Below are 25676 nucleotides of genomic sequence, written 5' to 3'. Positions count from 1 at the left end.
GATAAAGGATGAGATTTAAGAGGAGTGTGGGATAAAGGATTCCATTCCTACAAGGATAATTTCACTGCGGCCTGAGCAAACATTGACATCAGATGTTTTGAAATTGTAGTCCGACCAAGGAAAAGAAGTCTTGCAGTTCATCCCATTTTGCATTCTTGTAATGCCAAACATCACGAGGTTGGGAATAGCCACGAGACAAAGGCTCCATTAGAGAAGAGACAATCACCAAGTTGTGATCTGAGGTGCCTAAAGGCACTCACTTCGACCATGTAGTTAGAAGGGTTGTTTGTGAGAAAAAGATCAAGCGTGTTGGCTGTATGGTTACGATTGTCCAGTTTCTTGTAGGTAAATGAACAATCTGTGCAAGGTCATTAGTAATTGGAAAAGCATCCCGACCAGCTGGCAGCGTTATCCTTGCTGGGTATAACCTCCATACACAGTGTGCTTGGGTATGGGGGTTATACCCAGGATTACTAACAGTCCCACCATCGTGAAGGTGCAAGCAGAGGATCTGGCTGTCACAGACCGTCCGGACTTCGCCAAAATTGGGTCCACTTGACTCGAATGTCACCCGAATATCAGTTCCATCAGCATTTTAAACTCCCAGATAGCAAGTACAGCTTGTCTGGCATATCTGAGAGAAAGTCTGTGACAACCTTAGCTGGAGACTATGCTTATGTATATACCTTAATTAATATTGTATTGTAGAATAAAGAGAAGATTCTGACAATTTATGCTTTTTTATATGATTGAAGATTTCATGGAAGGGGAAACACATTTCACTATAATAACGTAAAAACCCACACAATTCCAGGTATTGGTATTATAGCAATACCAATACCTGGTATTGGTATTATAGCAATATGATCGAGTTTACTATCCGTGTTGTGCCTTCTTGATTAGACCGGGGTTCGAGCCCGCGACCAACAAATATGGAGGATGCGGAAAGGTCAGGGAATGACCCCGCACATCCCCGGAGTAATATGGCATTAGTTGCTAATGCTCCTAAAAACCAAATAACAAACAAACAACAAACTACCCATGTAAACTCGATTTTATTGCATCTAACAGAAAAGCCCAATAAACTGGGAATTGCAAATTGGGGTTTTATTATTTTATGGTAGAGACCACCAGAAATATGCTCCATTGCTTATGCTATCATGCCTTACAAAATTTCTGTTTGAATTGAAAAACATGAGCTCCTGAAAACACGAGTCAGCTTACAATATATCACCTGTTATCTTGGGAATACAGTGAATGACAACGGTGTGTCTTCGACCACTACAACTACAGCAAATATTAAATATAGCTCTCACATATTTGACTTTTGACATTTTTTAAGCTTCGTAAACTTGTATGTATTGCTGTGCAGGTCGCTACATTCAGCTTGGTGCTGGGTTTTGCATTCACCTGGTGTTATGACGAAATCGCACATGAGCCAACATGAAAATTGTATTATACTTGTATTGCTAAAATGTGCATTATAGCAGAACTAACTGTATATCAAAAATTTTATACTAAGATTGCAGATTAACAAAAATATTTATCATTATTCACAATTTTTTGTTAGGTATTGTTCAAGTGGAGCAGTCATACAGGGGAAACATAAAACAGATCCTGAAAAATGCCATGGAAAATAAATATACATGGGATCTGTGCTGGTTGCATAGTGGAAGGGTAATAAAATTTCTATTCTCTGAGTCCCAAATGTTGTGACCTTTGTTTATTAAAATTCACCAAAATTTAAGTCATACTACAACAAACATTCCTTTTTTTGTTAGGGCACAGCTTTATAAAATCATTTTTGTAGACCGGCTGCTATAAAGACTAAGGATTGAACCTATTTATAGAGTGCCTTGATCAGCTAGTGCTACCTCTTGCTACCTCTGCAGACTGGAAGGAGGTGGAGCTGTGTGTGTGTGCACACATGGCATATCAAAAATTTCATGGTGCATATTCTCTTCCAATTATGTCAATGCATCTTGAATAGTCAAACTAATCTGCAAAAATTCCTAAATTTATTTTACAAATATATGTTACTTTATTCCTAATCTCAGTTACATCCATTTCTGTCTACAATCTCCTAAGCTAATTATTTTTGGAAAAATTGAAGCCATTGTTCCGGTTGAATCAGTTTTCATAGTTGTATGGACTCAACTTAGCTTGGGGGGATACACGGACTAATAGATTAACAGCAGCCGCTGGAAGAGGTGAAAGTGATTCTTGCACTGCTTCTATTGAAATGAGGAGAAGCCTGGAAAACAAGGTGCAGTGGATTCCAGAGACTGCTGGGAGTCATTGTGGAACAGGTAAATACATGGGCTGTGTTAGAGAAGCTAAGAATAGAAACAGGTGCATGTATACTTGCATGTACACCAATGCTAGGAGTTTGGTTAATAAATTTAATGAATTTGAGGTGTTGGTCAGAATATCAAAGGCAGATACTCTTGGAATATCAGACGTGGTGTCACACAGATATAAGGAATGCAGAACTGAAATTTAGGAAGGGAGGAGGGGTTATGCTATTGGTTAAGAAAAATAAAATCCAATAAAAGCCAGTCGACATGGCTGGACAGTGCTGTGTCGAGTCAGTTTGGTGTGACAAAAGCACTGGGAAAGCAAAATTGAGAGTAGGAGTGTATTATAGGCCTAATGACTGATGAGTATTATAAACAACTGTACGGAGAAATAGAGTGGACAGTAAATCAGAGTGTCTTATAATGGGGGATTTTAATTTCTCAGATATTGACTGGAATTTGTGGGTTTATTGGATGATTGTTTTCTACAGCAGCATGTTTGGGAGGCAACTAGAGGGAGTAATACTCTTGATCTGATTATCAGTAGTGATTCTTCATCCATTAAGAATTTGCAGATAAAGGAACCACTAGGTGGCAGTGATCACAATGTTCGGAAGTGGGATTTACTCAAAGAGGCAACTACCATCAGGGGTAAAGGGAAGGGTTTTTGCTTTCATAAAGGTGACTATGGTGGTCTGAGACAATATTTAAATTCTATACGTTGGGACCAACTAATGATGTTACCAACAGCAAATTCAAAACGGGAAGTATTCAAAGAATTAATCTTGGAAGTTACTAGGCTTTACATACCAACTAAGAAATATTGTTCAAGGTTTAGGCCTAAATGGATGTCAGATGAGCCGACCGGGCTAGCCAAGTGGGTAAAGTGCCTGCCTGGCAACCCAAAGGCCGCGGGTTCGAATCCCGCCTCAGGCTTGCTTGGATCAAAGTACTGCAAAAACCTTGGGAGGTTCATTATGGCCACAGAAGCCAATGCGCCAATAACTACCAAAAAAAAAAAAATGTTAGATGAACTAATGAGACATATGGCAGAGAAGAAAAATGCATGGGATACATATATATTAATGGGTGACATGGAAGCTTATGATAGATATAAGCTGGTCTGTAACCAAGTCACAAAGGAGATTCGGCAGGCAAAGGCAGACTAAGAGAAATCCTTGGAAAGGATGCAAAGAAAAACAGAAAAGAGTTTTTTACTTATGTAAACTCTAGAAGGATGAATCAGATTGGTCCACTTGATATCGATGGTTCAACTGTTGATGATCCTGCCGAAGTAGCTAACAAACTAAATGAATATTTTGTACCTACATTCACACATGAGGAGTTATTCAGAGAGGGGAGTGCCAGAGGTGAATTAAACTCTGGCAGTGAGCTAGATAATTTTGTAATATCTGTGAGTAAAGTGGAGTAGAAATTGTTGAAAATGAACATAAGGCATCTGGGGTGGATGGATCTATCCAGTTATATTGAAGGAGGCAGCAAAGGAAGTAAGCAAACCTTAGCCATAATTATGAGAGCTTCCTTGGACCCATGGACTGGAGATGTGCAAATGTGCCCCCATTCCACACAGGAGGATCAAAGGAAGACACACGTAATTACAGACCTGTTAGTTTAACTTCTGTTCCAGGGAAATTAATGGAGGCACTGGTTCAAGAAGCATTGCAGGATCATCTAGACAAGACTTCAGTTATAGCTCAGACGCAGCATGGGTTTGTTAAGGGGAAGTCTTGTCTGACCAATTTGATTGGATACTATGATGTGGTCACAAAGGAACTGGATGCAAAGAATAATTTTGATATCATATATTTGGATCTTAGAAAGGCTTCTGATACTATTGCACATGGAAAACTGCTGCAGAAATTGGAGCATTGTGGCATTGTGGCTTAATGTCCAAGTTTGCAGACGATACGAAGGTCAGCAGGGTTGTTAATGCCAGTATGCTGCTGCTGCAACAGGATCTAGAAATGTTGAACGGATGGGCTGAGAGGTGGCAACTGAAGTTTAATATTGACATTATGGCTTGTTATTTGGTTTTTTTTTAGGAGCATTAGCAACTAAGGCCATATTGCTCCGGGGAAATGCGGTGGTCATTCCCTGACCTTTCCGCATCCTCCGTATTTGGTGGTCACGGGCTCGAATGCCGGTCTAATCAAGAAGCGTGTGCTACGCACTGCTGCTCCTGGCTACGGAGGCACCTGACATTATGGCCTGACCATTGTCTTGTATAAGGCAATGATCAAGCCACACCTTGAGTATTGTATAGAGGTCTGGAGGCCTCGTTTTAGGTTTTAGGAAGGATGTAGAGCTGTTGGAACGAGTACAGAGAAGGGCAACAAGATTAGTGAATGGAACAAAGGTTTGCTCTTACAATGAAAGGCTTAAGTTTTGTAAATTGCAGCAGTGTCTGGAGACTAGGCACCTGCGAGGTGATCTGATTGAGGTGTATAAAGCCTTGAATGGTTTGAGCACGCTCAATGCTGATAGGATTGTTCCTCTTGCTCAGAATAATCACCTCAGAGAGCATAAATTCAATCGAGGAAAGACAGTTTTAGGATAGATGTGCGGAAGTTTGCCTTTAGCCAGTGGGTGGTTGATTGCTAGAACAAACTTTCATCTGTTATTGTAGAACTAGACAAACATTTGGAGGGAGTGGAAGGGTGAAATGAGAGGGATTTGTGTTTTTTTTTTTTTTTTTTTTGGATGATGCTATATAAGCTTGCTTTCTTGCATTATGTGCCTTTGCTAATTCTAATGATGCTAACACTTTTCATGTTGCCAAATGACCCTGTATAATTTGCTCATTTACACATTAGAATACTGGGCAATCCAAACCATGAATCTAGCACTTTTGAGTTCTTTCTTGACAACAACTCTTCAGGATACATATGACCATGCTGAGTCTCGTGTTGTTTAGCATTACAACAATGACAAATGCAGAATACATGCTTGAATTGTGTTACTGAAATTACTATAGGAAATGAAATTCTTGATTTCCCATTCTAGCCTAAACTTTTGTTATTTTTCTAAACCAGCATTTACCAAACTGTGTTCCGTGAAATGTGAAAAGTGTTCCGTGAAAAATCGTAATTAATAATTAAAAAAATAATAAACAAAATAAATAAATTTTGCATATTTGTAGTGTACACCACTTTTGTATCATAATATTTAACATAATTCTTTTTTTGGTTATTACTATTCTGGCATAGACTAATAATGAAATGGACCACGGAACACTATTTTTGGCAGACTTTGCATAGAAAAGTATGCATAGATGTAATAACACCTGCGAAAAAGTAGCAATGTGGTGATCTATTATGCCAGTCGTATGCGATTTAGCCTGGAGTACACGGTTGAAGGAGAGGAGAAGCGAACCGATATCATAACTAAACTCACTTCCTTGTATAAATTATTTTTTTTTGGTAATTATTAGTATTTCGAAATATTATTATTCAAATATGTGACCATGGTTGAAAAAAGGAACTTTAAAACGAGAAGCAAGTGCTTCTAGTAGTGCAACACAATATTATCACACTATGGATCAGGAGCAAACAGTTCTTTAGGTCCCTCTAAATTTGTGTTTCTTAAGTGTTCCGTGAATATGTTGTGAATATGACGTTTACCACCTACCTGAACATCACTGCCGACCAGTTCGAGACTGGTTCGCGGAACATGAGGAAGACTTCCCTAGACATCAATCCCATCGGGCATCTGTGGTTTGTGTTGGAACAGCAACTCCGATCTGCGGCATCTCAACCACAGACCTTACAGGAGTTAAACAATCTGCTGGTTACATGTTGGTACCAGATACCAAAAGACACATTTAGAAATCGTGTAGTGTGCATGTCTCGCTGGGTATGAGCTGTTTTGGCTGCATGTAGAGGACCAACATCAGATTAGGTAGGTGGTCAATGTTTTGGCTCATTGGTGAATTAACATCTTACTCTTGCTCTTAATTGTTCCACTGATGATCACGGCAAATCTCCCCCTACCCTGCAGAATGCATCCTACTCTCTTCACAAACCTGAAAACCTCTATGCAAAGAAATTTCCCGGTCCCGATGGCAATTTTATAGTTTTTTTTTGTCAGATATGAAATTCTCTGAGCAGTGCAGACAGACTACCAAGACAGCACATGAGGTTTTGTCAAGTATTTTGCATCAACATTTACACACAAACAAGGAACTCTTTAGGGGAGTGGATACTAGAACTTTATAAAATTCTAACAGAGAGCTAAATGATTTTGTAACAACTGAGAGGAAAGTGGAAGAGAAATTGTTGATTCTAAACATAAAAAGGCACTGGGATGGATGGTATTTATCCACTTATATTAAGGGAGGAAGAAAAGGAGGTAAGCAAACTGTTAGCCATAATTATGAGAGTATCAAAGGTCCCTTTGGACTGGAAATGTGCAAATGTATCCCAATTCATAAAAGGGGATCAAAAGGTGACATGAGTAATTATAGACCTATTAGCTTAACTTCTGTTCCATGGAAAATAATGGAGTTACTGGTTAAAGAAGTAATGGAGGACCATCTAGACAGGAGTACAGTTATACTTCAGTCACAGCATGGGTTTGTCAAGGGGTGATATTGTGTGACCAATTGGATACTATGATGCAGTAACAAAGGAACTGGATGTAAAAAATAATAATTTTGATATCATATACTTGGATTTCAGGAAGGCTTTTGATACTGTTTCGCATAATAGACTTCTGTACAAATTTGAGCAGTGTGGTATTAAGGGTAAGTTACTGCTACGGATAAAGGGATGGCTGAGTGGCAGAAGACAAATAACTTATTTGTTTTAACTTATCCAAACTGTCTATTTCTACACACTTATTTCTGCAATCATCAATGGTGATAGTTGCAGAAATAGGTGTTGGGAAGTTTGCATTTGGCCAGCAAGTGGTTGATCGTTAGAACAAACTTCCATTCCATCTTTTGTTGTAGAAGCAGACAGTTAAAGTAGGTTCAAGGAAGAACTAGACAAATTATTGGAGGGGATGGATAGGTGAAACGGAAAGTTTTTTTTGACTGACACTGTATAAGCTTGCCTTGCATCATTTTCTGCTACTACCTTCATACATACCTCCTGAAAGTCACAATCTGCAGAAATTCAAGTCTAACGCCAACAAGCATCTTCTATCTTCTTAACTAATATGTGGTATGAAAGAACCACAGGTTTCAATAACTTTTCATGTTTTTGATTACCATAAAATAAAACTACAAAACATTGTTTTATTTACTAATGTTGGCTGAAATGAATGCTGATCACTTTTTCTACCTTTCCATAAACCAATCACTAGGTTTTTATTTTAATATACTATTACTGTATAGTATACATGAGTAGATGTCTTTCCCATGAGTTGTTGCTGTAGAGCAGCGTTTCCCAAACTGTGTTCCGTGAAAAATCATAATTAATAATAAAAAAATTCAAATAAAAAAATTTTGCATATTTGTAGCTTACACCACTTTTGTATCATTACAATTTTTAACATTATTTTTTTTTTTCGGTTATTAATATACTGGCATAGACTAATAATCAAATATACCGTGGAACACTATTTTGGTGGGATTTGCATAGAAAAGTATACATAAAGGTAATGACATCTACAAAAAAGTAGCAATGTAGTGATCCAATATGCCACTCATATTGATTTAGCCTGGAGTACAGGAGTTGAAGGAGAGGGGGGAAGCAAACCGATATCATGCATCGTTCGGGTGGAGGAAACAAAGTAGCCTTCCGCTGACACATTTTTGCGATGTGGACTCTCCTCGCAATTACAAGATTAATTCTGTAGTAGTGTGGAAAACTAGCAAGCATAACTAAACTCACTTCCTTGTATAAATATTTTTTTGATAATTATCAGTATTTTAAAATATTATTATTAAAATAAATGACTATGGATTTGTGGTTAAAAAAAGGAACTTTAAAACGAGAAGCAAGTACTTCTATTAGTATTAGTAATGGCCACATGGTGCAAGAAAGCCTATGGCTTATGCTGCACCAGCCAAAAAAAAAAAAAAAAAAAAACCCGAATAAAACAATGATAAAAAAAAATAATAAATAATAATAATTAATAAAAGAAAAGGAAATTAAACCTATCATCCTATGCGCTTCACTGACCCGAAGGTACTATCCAGATGACCTTTGAATTTCCCCAAACTGTCAGCCTTTACCACCCATGTAGGCAACTTATTCCAGTAATTTATAACTCGCTGGCTAAAATAAAACTTCCTGCAGTCCAATCTAAACATTTCCCCCCATAGCTTGAATTTATGTCCCCTAGTTCTAGCATCATTTATAATCTTGAAAATTTCGTCCTCATTCATTTTACTGATGCCTCTCAGGCCCTTAAACACCTCAATCAAATCTCCTCTAAGGTGTCTAGTTTCCAAACTCTGCAACCCACATATTCGAAGTCTTTCTTCACAGGGACGCCCTTTGGCCGATCTCACCAGGCGAGTTACCCGTCTTTGCACCCTTTCAAGAAGCTTGATGTATTTCTTTAGGTGCGGTCTCCATACTTGAACACAGTATTCCAAGTGTGGTCTAACAAAAGCCTTATATAATGGGATTATCACGTCCCTATCTCTACTTGCAAAAGTTCGATAGATCATCGATAGGACACCATGGGCCTTCCTTGCAACCTGTTTACAATGCTCAGAGAATTTCATGTCTGACCGTATCGTAACACCCAAGTCCCTTTCCTCCAGTACTGGGTTTAGTTGAACTCCACCAAGTGAATAAGTTATTTTGGGATTACTGTTTCCCAGCTGTAATACCTTACAGTTTGTTGGATTAAAGCATAGCTGCCATTTTTCTGATCATTCCTGAAGTCTATCTAGGTCTCTCTGAAGAAGCTCAGCTTGACAGTGATCATTAACTACTCTACCAATTTTAACATCATCTGCAAATTTAGACATCACGCCCTCTATCCCTTCATCGATGTCGTTTATGAAAATTAAAAACAACAGTGGTCCTAATACTGATCCTTGGGGAATCCCACTTCTTACATCAACCCAATCTGAGGAATAGCCATTTATCACAACTCTCTGCCTCCTGCCCTGAAGCCATCCTGCTATCCATCTAAGGATTTTCCAAGTGATTCCAACCTGTTCCAGCTTATAAAGCAACTGCTCATGTGGGACTGAGTCAAAAGCTTTGCTGAAATCTAAATAAACAATGTTGAAATTATTCCCTAAATCCAGCTCGTGAGTGACCCTTTCAAAATAGCGAACCAGATTTGTTAAACATGATTTTCCCTTTACAAAACCATGCTGAGTATCCTTGAAAATTTCAATTCGATCCAAATGATCCTCTGAATTCCACCCTTGATCATTGCCTCCATGATTTTCCCTACCACTGAAGTCAGACTGACAGGTTGATAATTTCCCACTTCACTCTTAGAGCCACCCTTATGTATGGGAGATACATTGGCACTTTTCCAATCCAAGGGAAAAGTCTAGTGATGCTCACATAATTAGCCTCAATGGTTCAATGCACTCACTTGCCACCTCCCTTAAGATTATAGGGTATATTCCATCAACTCCAGGAGCCTTACTGGCCTGTAGGCTCGAAAGTTTTTTCATTAAATAATCTTGCGAAATCTCAATATCATTAGTTACATATTTTTCAACTTCGCTCCCACAATTTCCCATTGCCACAAAAGGTTTTTCATTTGTAAATATTGATGCAAAATAACTGTTGAGTTCATCTGCAATGGCAGCTGGTGTATTTAATACTATCCCCATTCCCTTACGTAAAGGTCCGATCTGGTTTGTCCTGCTCTTCTTGGCATTTATATATGTGAAGAATTCCTTATCACCCCTCTTTGCTCTGTTTGCTAGTGATTTCTCATAAACTGCCTTTGCCTGTTGAACATTTTCTGTGGCTCTATTACAGATTATCTTGTAGCTGTTATAGGTTTCAGTACTTTTTATTGCTCTGTAACTTTTCCATGCCACCTTTTTCTGCTCAAGTAATGTGGCAACTTCACTATTCATCCAACTTGGAACCCTCCTCATGGAGTATTTTTTTAATGGTAAATACACATTCAAGGCATCTGTGATTAATGTTTTAAAAGCATACCACAGTTCAAATGTATTCATTCTCTGTGCGATATCTACCCAGTTAATAGAGGCCATGTAGTACCTTAAGGCATCATAATTTCCTTTTCTGAAATTAAAACCCATCCCTTTGCCTTTTACTGCTGCTACTTCTCTCTCTCATCATCATCCACCGTAGAACTCAGTGATCGCTTCCTGCTACTGGTTCCTCTACTGTCAGCCCTGTTATGTCATCTGATTCATTGGTGATGATGAGGTCTAGGATATTCTTTTCTCTTCTACTTTCCCTGACATGTTGATACAAATAACAGTCATCTAGTTGATTTAAAAATTTTGTTCCCCTTGTCGAGTTTCCTTCCCATTTACTCCAATCAATTACAGGCAAATTGAAATCACCCATAATAAGACACTTACGCTTACTTGCCCATTCCATTTGTATGTAGAGGCTTTTGTCATAATCTTCACAATCACCTGGTCTGTAGATTACTCCTACTCGCATTGTACCTTTGTTTCCAACTATCTCTCACCATACAGATTCTATACTAGCATGTGAAACGTCTGAATCCGGGAAAACTATCGTCGCACTCAGGCTGCTTTTGATAAGAAGCATTACCCCTTTTATTATTCTATCGTTCCTAAATACATTATACAAGCCATACTGAAACTCATCATCCCCAATTTCCGGGTGGCACCACGTCTCCGTAAGCCCTATTATGTCCGTGTTACTTGTTTTAACCAGCAGTTCAAATTCGCTCATTTTATTGATGACACTTCTAACATTACTATTTAAAAAATTTAATTAAGACTTACTGTTCTTGTATATTTAACAACCCTAACACAACCCTTGAAGTTTTTCAGGCTTGCTTCCCTGGCATTAGCTACCCACTCACTTGAAACGTTTCTGCCCCCAGAACATCTATATAATATGTCCAGTTGGGGTAACAGATAAGAACTCTTGAGGTATGTGCAAGAGTTACTTTGACCAATATTATCAGATAAACGCATGTCAGTATTACCCACATCCCCCATAACTAGCAGTTTCCCTGAACCTTTACAGTATCCTCAATAATACTGGCAAAAACCTTTGCACCACCGTTGTTTAAGTGTATCCCATCTCTACAAAACAAATTCCTTCTACCGATATGTGTGGGCCATGCTGATAGAAATTCCCCCCCTAAAGCCTTGCAGAGTCCTTCAAGTCTTGAGTTAATCCACAAGGCTTTTAACATATAATCCCTCCTATCGTGTCTGGCAGAATTGCAGACACAGACTTTGTGGCCTAGCTCGCGGCGTTTCCTCAGCATGGTCCTGTATTTTTCCTCAACATGGTCCTGTATTAGTGCAAATGAACACAAACACAATATTGATGAAAACGAACACAATATTGTCACACTTCAAAATGAGGATGAACAATTGCAGCCTTTTGTTCCCAAATATCTGAAGTGAAAAAACAGGTACCAAGTAATAAAAGACCAAAACAAAAGTATGATGATGACAGTTATTTCAATTTCGGCTTTACATGGGTTGGAAATAAAGATGCTCCTGATGCACAGTGCGTTGTATGTAATAAAATATTAGCAAACAGTTCTTTGAATCCTGCTAAACCTGTTCCGCAAATATATTGTGAGATGAAAAGTGTTCTGTAACTACAAAAGTTTGGGAAATGCTGCTGTAGAGTTTTAGGCACATTAGTGATTTAGACCATACTGCACTACTGTATGTTATTTCAATACAGGTGTATTCACAGGCCAATTTTCATTTTGTATGGACTAAAAAACCCAGAATAACTTGTGGGAGAAACTCTACTTCCTCTGTCTGAGATCAGCTAACTACAGCTTCCATTGAAAAGGATTTTAGAAATTCCTCCAGTCATGGCTGGGAATCAAACTCAGCTCTCTACAGAAAAATGAAGTAAACACTATACTGTCAGGGAGAACCTTCATATGGGACAAAATCATTCATTTGTAACCTCCAAATACTTTTAACTTTTTAGATTGTAGTTTTACACAAACTGCATTCAACAACAAAATATTATACAAGAGAGAGAGCTAAGGTTACATGCAAAAACAACTTATAAAACTACAAATAGAGAAAATTTTCTAGTGTTTGATCCTAACAAGAGCTTCATTCTGGAAGGAACAGACATTTGTTACATTTTCTTATTTAAGCAGGAGTCAACCACACCACGCAGAGGAATGCCCACCTCTGTGTTACCAGGCAATACTAGGGGATAGACTCTCACCAACCAGTGCAATACCACCACTTTGGTGGAATTGCACTGGTTGGGCAGGGGTCAACCACACCACACAGAGGAATGCCCACCTCTGTGTTACCAGGCAATACTAGGGGATAGACTCTCACCAACCAGTGCAATACACCACTTTGCTTATTGTATAAGCTTGAAGTGGTGAAACCCATGTTTAGTCTTCAAGGAAAAGCTCTGGCAGCCCCCATCCCTCCCATCATGCAGTATGATTGATGTCTTTTGAGGTTATGATGGATACTTATGGCAAGATCCACTCTTCCTTATGTTTGAGGGTATAGCCCTAAAATGATGTTTGCAGGCTGGCCACTAGATAGCCAACCAGACTGACCCAGTCTTGCTGCCTGTACGCTGCCAGATAGTGAACGGAGGGAGTCCAAGTGGCATGTATGTGGTGGTGGATTGTTGAGGCCATGTTATGTCAAGGAGCTGGGTATATTTTTGCTGTGTACTCCATATCCAAAAATTTCATTACTTCATACAACATGTCCTCCCTACCTTTTCCTTACTATTGAATGCTTCACGAATAGTCAAATTAAAAGAACAAACTTATCTGCAAAAATATCAAAGCCTCTCAAACACTTCCTCATTCATTTCAAAAATATAAATAGTCTCAGCTCCAATCTCAATGATATCCATTTCTGTTTACAGTTTGCCAAACCCCAGAATTCTAACTATTAATTGATTCAACCACTGTGCATCTTAGTTGTCCTAATTATTTGTTGTACGATTCCTTTTGCTTCAAAGATGGTACTTGTGCATATGTTCACTCTGATATTCCAACAGAGACTTAGTAATCTGGAATCTCCTCTTTTCAACCTTTTGTGTCTTCAAATCTATCTACCCCATTCTGTAAAATTCATCTGTTACCTCTATCGTTCTCCCAGCTCCACTAATCACTTGGCACTCTTCTACTTATTCTCTTTGAAACTTGAATTCTCCATTACAATTTTTCTAATAGTGATGTAATTTTCCTTGGTGATCTTAATGTTCACAACTCCAGCTGGCTTCTGTTTTTGAGTCACATGGACCTAGATGGTGGAGGTGCTGAGGCTTTTACAATTACTAATGACCTTGCACAGATTGTTCATTCTATCAGAATACCAAACAAATGACCTTTTCCTCACGAACAATTCTTCCAAGTACACAGTCGAGGTGAGTTGTCCTCTAGTTACCTCAGATCACAAGTGTCGATCTTCTTCTCTAGTGGAGCCTTTCTCTTGTGGCCATTCTCAGCCTTGCGCTGTTTGGCATTACAAAAATAAAAAAAATGGGATGGCATGTGAGATTTTTATTTTTCTTTTCTTTAGTTGAATTACCTATTGAAGTCAGTGTTTTCTCTCAGATCGTGTCAGTGAAATTATTCTTGTAGAGTATGAAATCCTTTATTCCACACTCCACCAAAGAGTTCCAAAATCTTGTCCTTTACTCAAACCTTGGTTTTCAAATAATTGTGCTAATGGTACTCAAGATAAGAATGTTGCATATCACAACTGGCTTGCATTCAAATTTCCAGGTTTGTTTTCTGGCTACATCAAAGCTCGCAACAATTGTAAAGTTGTTATGAGCAAAGTTGTCTTAGCCTGATCAAAGTCTAGTTTGGACATCAGTCCAAACTAGACTTTGATCAGGCTAAGAGTAGAAAACTGGCTTCTTGTCCAAAGGTAATCGAGCATTCTGGTTTCTTACCAAAGCTATTGGCTGCAACTTTTGCACATCTCTAATCCCACCTCTGTCAAAACCAGATTGTTCTATTGCCACTTCAGCCAATGTTAAAAATTTACATGCTAGGATCAGACTTTTCTTCTAACTCCTGTATTAATGATCTTAGTAAACCACCTCCTACTCTTCTGAGTATACTCTACTCAATGCCTCCTGGGCTCTTCTGTCAAAAGAATATCAGAAGAATTTTGAAACAATCTTGATGTCAAGAAAGCTCCAGCTCCTGGTGGTATTTTTCCACTTGTCAGGAAAGCTCCAGCTCCTAATGATATTTCTCCATTTGTTCTCAAAACCTGTGCTCCTGAGCTTACTCCTGTTCTGTATCTTCTTTCTACGCTTTCTTATTCCATTGGTGGTTTTCCTTTTGGTTGGAAATTTCCAGCCAGTTCTTAAAAAGGATGACAAATCCCTTCCATCAAATCTCTCCTAAACTATCTAGAAACCTTCCATCTGATCAATGATCACCAATATAGATTTCATCAGTGTCAATCCAATGTTGATATACTGGCTTATGTTACCCATACATGGACATAATGAAGGAAATTTTGATGAAACTCAAGCAGTTGCTCTAGACATTTCAAAGGCTTTTAATCATGTTTGGTGTAAAGGTCTGAATAAGTTTCCATCTTATGGTTGAAGTGTGTTTTGTAATTGAGTATTCAGTTTTCTCTCTGACTGCTCACTGCAGGTGACAATACATGGCTCTTTGTCTTCTAACTTCTCCACTAATGCTGGTGTTACCTCAAGTTCAATTCTTTTTTTTGCCACTCTTCTCCTCTTGTATATTAATGACGTTACATAAAATAGACACCTATCCACAGTTTTGCTGATGATAGCCCATTGCTTTCCACTTTCCAGTTTGATAAACCTTACCAACAAACAGTTTCAACTTCTCAAGTATCTACTATCAATTCCTTAAATGCTGATCTCTAGGTAATTCTCCAGTACGGCAAAGATAGTTATTTCAATCCTTTTAAAATTCAGTTTTGTCTATATCTCACAAAAAGATCCTAATGCCCCTATGCTTATCTTTGCTGACACTCAGATTTCTAGATATGATCACATATCTTTATTAGGGATTAACCCGACTTCTAATGTCTCCTAGCATAAGCACATCACTAATACTGTTCCTCTTCATCTAAAAATGTGTGGTTTCTCTTTCACTCTTGGTGTTACTTTTGCTCAAAGGCAATCAGTCCTTGAAATGTCAAGAGCAACTGCTTGAATTTCACCATATACAAATCTGAAATCCACCCTACCATGGAATTTTGTTCCCACATCTGGAACGGTACATCCATAATCTTTTTTAGGCTTCTAGACTCCATTCAAAAGACAGCAGTTAGGTTAATTAATGACCCACAGCTTACTAAAGCCTCTCCAATCTCTGTCTCATAGATGTTTGCATTTTCTGTAGATTCCACGGGCACTGTTCTTCTGAATTGGCTTCTTTAATTCCTGCTCTCTCTCTCTCTCTCTCTTCCAAACCAGTCTGCATGTGCTGCAATTGCTCAACATCCTTTTACTGTCCAACTTCAAACTTGCAGAACCCCAACTTTTCTTCTTCTTTTTCATTTATTCCTTCAACTTCTGTTTTCTGGAACAATTTCCCTCCACAAGTATTTCAAGAAAATTACAATCTTAGAAATGCAAGTCTAATGTCAACAAGTATCTTCTCATCTTTCGACCCACACATGTTACTAAGTACTATAGGTTCTAATACCTATCATGTTTGGGAACTTCATTAAAAAAAAAAAAAAAATAACTACCTGGCAGTGAAGAATATCTTTCCCCCTTGTGCAAAATGTGATGAAAAGTTCGAGAATTGAACTAATACAGTAAACCCCTGCTATTCGCGGGGGTTACGTTCCTGAGAAATGCCGCAAATACCGAAAATGCGAATACTGAGTTATGGCTCCCATAGTAATAAAGGGGTTCCGTTCCAAAATATGAAATATATAAGAAAAACTAGTCTAAAATTTTGTCTATGTATGTATTATATATGCCTTCATAATATGACTATGTACATAGACAGTACATTGTGAAATGCAAGCATATGGCATCGAAATGAAAATAAGAAGCAATTTAATATGAAATGTAATATTTATAGAAATTTCAAACAAATCTTTCAAACCAGCGCATTTGCTAGCTAAAAAACGTATCCCGCCAGTGCTATTATCAGTTTCGCTAAAGTGTTGATAAAGGAGTTTTGCCTTTTCACGAATGATGAGTGAACTTAACGGGATTTTGTTATGAGTTCCGTCTTCTATCCACAGATTTAAAGTTTTTTCCATTTTTTTTCTAATTTAACATCACGAGTTACAGAGCAAATTTTTGAAGCAATTAGCGCGTTTTCACGGACACTACGGCGGATTTTTTCTTCCGATTTCTTGATTGATCGTACCGTTGACTCATTGATTTTATAATGTTTTGCCACTTTCACCATTAGAAATTTTATCTAATAACTCATGTTTATTCGCTAATGTCATCACCTTCTTTGATCTTTTCATATTTCCCTTGTTATTTGTAGCCATATTTTTGTACGGGTTAGAAACAATTTGTCACAATAAAGTCACTTTCTTCTATTAACACACTAGAAAAAGTCTGTTTTACACTGCAAAATGGTAGATTTATCACTTTTAAGCATATCAATTTATAAATTGATAAGTTTATTCAATTTATAAGAATATAAATTAAAAGCAAACGACGAAAACTTCCATGACAAGCGCATAACACATACCGAAGAAGGATTAGTGAGAAACATCCACGCTTGCGATTTTGTCACCCCCCCCCACCCACTGAGTGCTTTTTTACCGGGAAAGATAATTTTAGCCACACCCATGTTTTTTTATGGCGGAAAATGTTCACGGCGCTTTAAAATTCACATTTTTTTTTTTTAGGTTTCAGTTTATATTAAATCAGCAACCGCGAAACCGCGAATACAGATACCGCGAATAGCAGGGGTTTACTGTATTTGTGAAATGGTAAAGTGTACTACCTATTCGGGTGGATCTTCTTTTAAGTAGTTTCTTTGACACTATATACAAATTACAATGCTGCTTCCTGTGGGATTTACTTAAAGATGTAACTACCATTGGGGTAAAGGGAAGGGTTTCTGCTTTCGTAAAGGTGACTACAGTGGTCCCAGATAGGTTTTAAATTCTATACAGTGGGATCAACTGTGATGTTAACAACAGCAAATTATAAATGGGAAGCATTCAAAGAATTATTCTTGGAGCTATTAAGCTTTTCATACCAACTAAGAAATACTGTTCAAGATTTAGGCCTAAATGGATATCAACTGAACTAATGAGACTTGTGGATATCAACTGAACTAATGAGACAACTGAACTAATGAAACTAATGAGAAGAAAAGTGCATTAGATGCATATAAATTATCATTTGACACAGATGCCTGTGTTAGATATAAGCTAGTCTGTAATCTAGTCACAAAGGAGGTAAGACAAGCGAAGGCAGATTACGAGAAATCTTTGACAAAGAATGCACAGAAAAAGAGCAGACTTCTTTCCTTATATAAACTCTAGAAGGAAATAGATGAATTGGGTTGGTCCACTTGATATCGATGGTTTGACTGTTGATCCTGCTCAGACATCTGACAAATTGAACGAGTATGTATTTTGCATCTACATTCACACATGAGAAATTCTGTAGCGAAGTAGAGGACAGAAGCTTATCAAACTATAACAGGGAGCTTAATGACTTTGTAATAACTGAGAGGAAAGTGGAGGACAATCATTGGAGTTAAACATAAGAAAGGAACCTGGGATGGATGGAATCTATCCAGTTATATTAAAGGAGGTGGAAAAGGAAGTAAGCAAACCCTTAGCCATAATTATGAGTCCATACTTGGACTCATCCATGGACTGGAGATGTGCAAATGTATCCTCAATTCACAAAGGGGGATCAAAGGGTGATGCAAACAATTACAGACCTGTTAGTTTAACTTATGTTTAGGAGAAAATAATGAAGTCACTAATTAAAGAATCATTGCAGGATCATCTAGACAAGACAGCAGTAATAATTCAGACAGCCTGGATTTGTTAAGAAGAAGTCTTGTCTGGACAATTTATTGGATATGATGATGTGGTTACAAAGGAACTAGAACTATCAAAAAATAATTTTGATATCTTATACAGCAGACTCAATTTATCGAGATCGGATTAACTGGGACACACTTCAAGACTCCAAATTAAAAAAAAAAAAAAAAATCAACCAAAAATCATAAAATTCAAGTAATAACTAGAATAGGTATAAACAGATGTTTCGCAAGTCGTACATAAGCGACAAGAAGCGGCATTATAAGTTGCCATTGGGATATTAATGTGCCTATTATCTTGCAACCCGCGCTGTCTTCACACCCGCTGCTCAAAAAAAAAAAAAAAAAAAAAAAAAAAGAGAGAGACCAAATGTTTTAGTGCGTTGCCTTGATTGTTGTGTTCCGTCGCACCGCAAAAAGACAAATATTGTTTCGTTATTTATGTCAGGGGTGTTGAAAATGTTTTTATTTTTTTTTGTTTTGAAATTGCAAAAATGATGGGTAAACGCAAAAGAGTTGCATTTTCAGTTAAACAAAAACTTGAAATTATTCAAAAGTTTGAAAACGGCGCATCCATTAAATTTTTAATGAACCATTATAATGTTGGTGACCAAACCATACACAGCATCGTAAAAAATAAAGGGAAGGATCGTATTGGACATGCGAGTAGTACCCGGTAAGTTTTTTGCGAAACTACAGATTTACGTAAATTCTTTTTGCTCAATTTTTAAATTTTTTTTAGGATTGCAAAATTTAAAACAACAAAAAAATAATAATAAGCAATCAATAACGATGATCATGGCACATACAAATTGCAGAAGTGAGATCGGAGTAACAAGCAAAAAAATAGGAAAGAGAGAGAAGATTCTTACAATTTATTTATAGTTTTTTTTTTTTTTATATGACTGAAGATTTCAGTGAAGGGGATACACATTTCACCATAATAACATAAAAACCCACAGAAATCCATCTATCGGTATTATCGCAAATGCAATAAGATCGAGTTTACTATCCGTTTATAATAGATTGCATTAAAAGAAATGCCCAATAAAACAGAAAGTGCAAATTGTTTTTATTGACCTCCAGAAATGTGCTTTAGTAAAATGTGAGCTCGTGCGGGATGATAATAGTGAGTTTTTGCCTTAACCCCGTGAAGTTCTTTACAGAATATTTCATTTTGACCGTTATCATGGTGCCGACGCCGACTAAGAGAATAAGTAACAGTGGTACTAGTAAATCTACCACGAAAAGAAAAGTGATCGATTTGGATCAGAAAATTAAACTAATAAGAATGTATGAAAATGGTCAAACATTAAAAAGTATCGTGCCGAATTCAGATTTGTCAATAATAATATAGTAGCAATATGTTACTAGTCATTCCTGAGTTATGTAAAACGCGACAAAGTAAGAAGTTCTGGAACGTATTAATACGTATGTCGGGGACTTTTGTATTTTTGGATTAACCGGGAAATCGATTAGTTTTGTAAATAACCGCGATTTGTTTTTTACCATCTATCCTGGAAAATCGAGAGTCTACTGTACAGTCAGTCCTCGTATAGCACGATAGTTGTGTTCCTAGAATCCCTCGTGCAATGCAAAATCGTGCAATATAAACAACAGGCCCTATGGGAAAAATAGGGTTAGGTGCCGACCACCCAAGACTGAACACACATTTGTAACCAAAACATTACCAAACACAATAAATAGTCGTAATAAAATACGTAAGTATTTTATTATGACTATTACATAATATAATATTGCTAATGCTTTTGCTTCTATCGTAAGCAAACTTTTTTTTTGTTTGATTTTCTATCCAAACAGATGACAGCCGTTCCATCTCTTCCAATTCTTTGTGTCTTAATCTAATGGATTTTAATTACACTTTGAGTTGTTCCTGCTATGAAAGTTGTTTTTATTTTCTCTGCATTCTTTGTAATTCTCGGCGTTACCTCATTTAGGTCTGTAGCACGTGCAATATCACATGGTCTTTCACTTCGCTCAAAGCGTTTCACAATTTCATATTTTTTCTCTATCGACAGAGGTGGACTGGCCATAAGCCTTACCGGGGAAACCCCAGTGGTCCAGAGGCTGGTGTGATTTTGGCTATAAACCATAGTATGAGGCCACTATGAATTTTCCCAGGTAAGAATTTTTGACCCAGTCTGCCTCTGTTTATCGATATTGCTTTTGTTTTTCTCTCTGAATCTGCAGTGTCTTCACCAGGACGCTTTCTTTTCACACCTTTTAAGTATTTTACTAATTTTTAGGGAATAAAGCACAATTACAAAACGAGGAGGCATGCTTGATACACATAAACAAAGCTGCGCACGTTGTTGTTGTTGTTATTTGGTTTTTAGGAGCATTAGCAACTAAGGCTATATTGCTCCGAGGATATGCGGTGGTCATTCCCTGACCTTTCCGCATCCTCCGTATTTGGTGGGCACGGGCTCGAACCCCGGTCTAATCAAGAAGCGTGTGCTACGCACTGCTGCTCCTGCCCACGGAGGTGCCAAAGCTGTGCGCGTGTAGCAACTAAATAAACAACACCGTAAAGGCAGAGATACACTATTAACACCTCATATTTTACTAAAGCACATTTCTGGGGTTACTACCATAAAACAATAAAAACAATTTCCAGTTGCGTTTCAGCCAGTGGAATCTGTTATAAACTGGTAGTAAACTCAATCTAATTGCATTTTCGATTATACTGATAGCTGGAATTGTGTTGGTTTTTACTTTATTATGGTGAAATCTGTTTCCCCTTCACTGATAGAAAAAACGTAAATACATTTTCAGAATCTTCTCTTCATTCCTATCGTGTTGTGTTCGGTTGGGGTGATTCTATGTTCGACTGCCATTTCTTGTAAACACAAAGGCGAATCGTACATAAGCGAATTCGGTTCGTGTCATATAAGATATCGTTCCTCTATTTATAAATCGTGTATGATCGAATTCGTGTAGTGTAACATGTGTTATACGAGGACTGACTGTACTTGGATTTCAGGAAAGCTTTTGATATGGTTGCACATGGACGACTACTGTACAAATTGGAGCAGTACGGCATTAAGGGTAAGTTGCTACAATGAATAAAAGGGTGGTTCAGTGGGAGAAGACCGAGAATAGTAATCAATGAACACCACTCTTTGGGAATTAATGTTTTTATTGGAGTCCCTCAGGGTTCAGTGTTGAACTCGTTTTGTGTATTTGTCAATGATATTGATGAAGATATATTAGGCTTAACGTAAAAGTTTGCAGATGATACAAAGGTTGGCAGGGTTGTTAATGACAGTATGCTACTGCAACGGGATCTAAAAAATTTGAGCAGATGGGCTGAGAAGTAGCAACTGAATTTTAATATTGACATATTCAAAGTTCCCCTCACCAATCACAATATTGGTGAAGGGACCGAAGAGGTGGCCTTACCAAGAAAGGCTTAAGTTGCAGCATCTGTAGACTAGGCACCTGCGAGGTGAACAGATTGAGGTGTTGGCCTTGAATGGGTTAAACAGGCTCAATATTGATAAGATTCTTCCTCTTGCTCAGATTATGAACCCTAGGGAGCATAAATTCAAATTGAGGAAAGAGTTATAGAATTGATGTGTGGAAATTTGCCTTTAGCCAGTGGGTAGTTGATTGCTGGAACAAACTTCCGTCTGTCATTGTGGAAGTTGATAGCTTAAATAAATTCAAGGGGGAATTGGACAAACGTTTAGAAGAAATGGATGAGTAAAATGTTTTTTTTTTTTTTTTTTTTTTTTTTTTTTTTTGGCTGATACTACATAAGCTTGCTTTCTTGCATCACATGTCTCTACTACTACAACTGCTGCTGCTGCTTATGGGTAGAAGTAACTCCAGAGAAATGTAACAACTGTTTGGCACTACACTCAGGGTGGTAGAAAATGCAAAAGACCTGAGGGTAATTGTGCAGTCAGATATGAAGTTTTCTGAGTAGTGCAGACAGGCTGCAAGAGTAACTCGTGGGATCTTGTCAATGATATACAGGAATTCTGCTAGAAAGGAAAAGGAGGTGATTATCCCTTTGTATAATGGTCTGGCCATGCTATGAGTACTGCATACAGGTATGGAGGCCTCATTTTAGGAAGGATGTAGAGTTGCTAGAACAAGTACAAAGAAAGGCAACAAGATTGGTGAGGAGAGAACAAAGGAGTCCTCTTACCAAGAAAGGCTTTAGTTCTGCAAATTGCAGCATCTGGAAACTAGGCACCTGTGAGTTGATCTGATTGAGGTGTATAAGGCCTCAATCAATTGAGCCTGCTCAACCTTAAATGGGTTGAGCAGACTCAATGCTGATGGGATTCTTCCTCTTGTTCAGATTACGAACTTGAGTGGGCATAAATTTTAATTGAGGAAAGACAGTTGTAGAATAGATGTGCAGAAATTTGTGTTTAGCCAGTAATTGTGAAAGTTGATAGCTTAATTAAAATCAAGGAAGATTGGACAGATTTTTTGAACAAATGGATGGGTGAAATTGTTTTTTTTTGGCTGTTTCTGTACAAGCTTGCTTCATATGCTTCTACTGATGCTTATGCTAATTTCTGCTAGTCTTCTTGGTAGGCTTTTTTGAATTGCTGATGGGTCTGTGTTGCATTCTGAATATTCTTAGTTGTTACAAATCTGTCCTTTCAAGGTCAGACAAGTTTACTTATAAAGCATGTACAGGAGGCTTTGAATGTGAAAATGAAGGGAAAAAAAAACCATGGAGACCTAAATATCTAGTGATTATGCTGAATGGGGAGACCACAGTGATGGGGGTGCTTCACATGAAATTTTTGAATGGAAGGTGCCAATTGCAGGGCATTATCATGATGGAAGTGAAAAGTCTTCAAAGCCCATTTTCTAGCTGTTTTCTTATAAAGCATTTCAGAATCACTGTAGGACTATTTTGTAGTATTCCTGGTTCGCCGTTTGACCATGCAGCAAAATTTCATAATGCAAGTATACTGAGTGGACAGAAATCATGGGATACCTACCTTGTAATGGGTAGGCCCACCTCTCTCCTTGATAAGGCAGTCACTGAATTATGAACTGCTGTTCATAATTCAGTCGCATTCCTGGGTGGAAGATCCAAAGCTCAAATGAACCTTTCCACAGCATCCCAAAGATGCTCCACAGGCTTCATGTCCGATGAATGGGGAGGCCATTCCATGGTGGTAAAATCTGTGGAATGCTCTTTGAACCATGGTTCTGTGGGGAGGCACACTGTCCTGCTGGAAGAGTCCATTGCCCTGTGGGTGCAAGATGATCATGAAGGGAAGCAGATGCAAGGATGGACACGTAACTTGGACCATTCAGAGATGTACCAGAGTCCCAACGTGTGCCAGTTGAACACTCCCCAGACCATTACCAACCACCCACCTTGTTGACATGATGGGTGCATAGCTTTCTTCAGTTTCTGCCAGTTACACACCCTCCCATCCACTTGAAATAACTGAAAATGGGATTCATCGGACCAGGAGACCCGTCTCCAACTATCCAAGGTCCAGTGCCGATGTTCTTTCGCCCAGTTGAGGTGGCGTAGAGTTCTGTGTCGTGGTGTTAGCAATGGGACTGGGACTCTGGTGGGTCGGTGGCTTCCATAACCAATTTCGGCTAATGATTGCCTGATGGTCTGGGTGGAGACATTTCTGGCACCTCCCTCATTGAAGTCGGCGGTGATTTATGCCGCTGTTGCTCTCCAGTTGGCTGAAACAATGCAAGACAGATGTCAACGGTCATGTTATCCACCACCTTTCTCCACCCACAGCACTGTCCAAAGTGAGATGTTATTCCGGAAATGGCGTATTCCTGATACACTGCTGATACTGCCGAACAGGAATAGTACAATATCTGTACCACCTCCACAATAGAGTGACCCATGCGTCGGGCACCCACTATCATCCTTCTTTCAAAGTCAGTTATAACTCAATGTTTATCCATACTGACATTGAATTACTATCTACATGAATGCAGTGTACCTATTTACCAGCCAAGCGGTGGGTTCATCCACTAGCGATAGGGGTGACAGCGTGGCATTGCCCAGGAACCAGGTATCCCATGAATTCTGTCCTTTCAGTGTATGCAAGTTAAAAAAAGAAAAAGAAAAAAGTATATGCATAATCTTCACATCTAATTAAGATAGTCTTGCTTTTTTAGATTTGGAGAAAATGAAGTCCTCCATGAGAGGACTGGGCTTTTTTTCCAGGTCATAGCCATACAGCCACAATTTGTCACCAGTAATGACAGAAGAAACATAGTGTTGGTGAGCAGCAGTAAATTGATGAAGATCCTGACATGCAAGGACTCAGTGCTTTCCGTGAGGATCTGAGAGTCACAAACTTGGCTGAAACACATTGTGTATCCAAATCTTACATTAAAATTGATTGACATGTTCCACAAGGAATACCACTTTCACTAATAACTTTGCAGTTTGTTCAATGTCGATCACTTCTGATCAGATTATGAGAGAATGAATCATCAGTCTTTGAAGTTGAAAGGTAGCCACTGCAAGGATCATCTTTGTCAGACAAGCACGGCTCTAAACTTTATATCCTGTTTGTTTGTTTGTTTGTTATTTGGTTTTTAGGAGCATTAGCAACTAAGGCCATATTGCTCTGGGATATGCGGTGGTCATTCCCTGACCTTTCAGCATCCTCCGTATTTGGTGGTGACGGGCTTGAACCCCGGTCTAATCAAGAAGCGTGTGCTACGCACTGCTGCTCCTTCCCACCTGGCTACGGAGGCGCCCTTTATGTCCTATTGAAATCTGTTGAAACATGTTTGGCATTCTGTCCAAAAGCTTTTTTAACATTTATTGGGTTTCTGTTGTATTTTTCTCCTAATTTAAAAATTTGTAAATTTTTAATTTACATCAAATTAAAAAATTTGATGTAAATATTCTGCTTAGTAAAATCACTCATTTTAAAATGCAGCAAAACACATAAATGGCTGATTCATGTACTGCCTTGTCTAGATGAGTCAGTGAACATGTTTTGACAATTTGCAACTTCAAGATACAGCAGTCCCTGAACTTTCCAATCACACCTCTTATGTGTTCTTGCAATAAAGATAATTTTATTAGAAAAATCTCACAAAAATCTATATAAAATTAATTTTATTTTAAAATTATCATCTAACAATTACAAATGTTTTTATTTCTATTTATTTACTAGATTCCTAAATAGAAAAGAAATGTTTTGTCCACTTCTGGCTAAGTGTTCATCCTATAAAAAAAATAAATAGAATATATAATAA

At 38.0% G+C, this 25676-nt stretch overlaps 1 protein-coding gene across 1 annotated transcript in view; it reads right to left on the bottom strand.

Annotated features, from left to right (window-relative positions):
* LOC150086038 (DNA repair and recombination protein RAD54B-like) overlaps window positions 1-25676 on the bottom strand; it is a 354517-nt gene that overhangs the window by 17156 nt on the left and 311685 nt on the right. Inside the window, exon 24 of the mRNA XM_090374778.1 lies at window positions 25592-25645. Within this exon, the coding sequence (XP_090230904.1) occupies window positions 25592-25645 (54 nt within the window). The remainder of the gene's footprint in view (window positions 1-25591; window positions 25646-25676) is intronic.

The sequence above is a fragment of the Mastigoproctus giganteus genome, chromosome 5 (assembly GCF_048544385.1).
Source record: "Mastigoproctus giganteus isolate SK-2022 chromosome 5, ASM4854438v1, whole genome shotgun sequence".
In the NCBI taxonomy this organism is placed as follows: domain Eukaryota; kingdom Metazoa; phylum Arthropoda; class Arachnida; order Uropygi; family Thelyphonidae; genus Mastigoproctus; species Mastigoproctus giganteus.
Note: the sequence above shows the minus strand (reverse complement) of the source record. Positions and strands in the feature narration are given on the sequence as shown.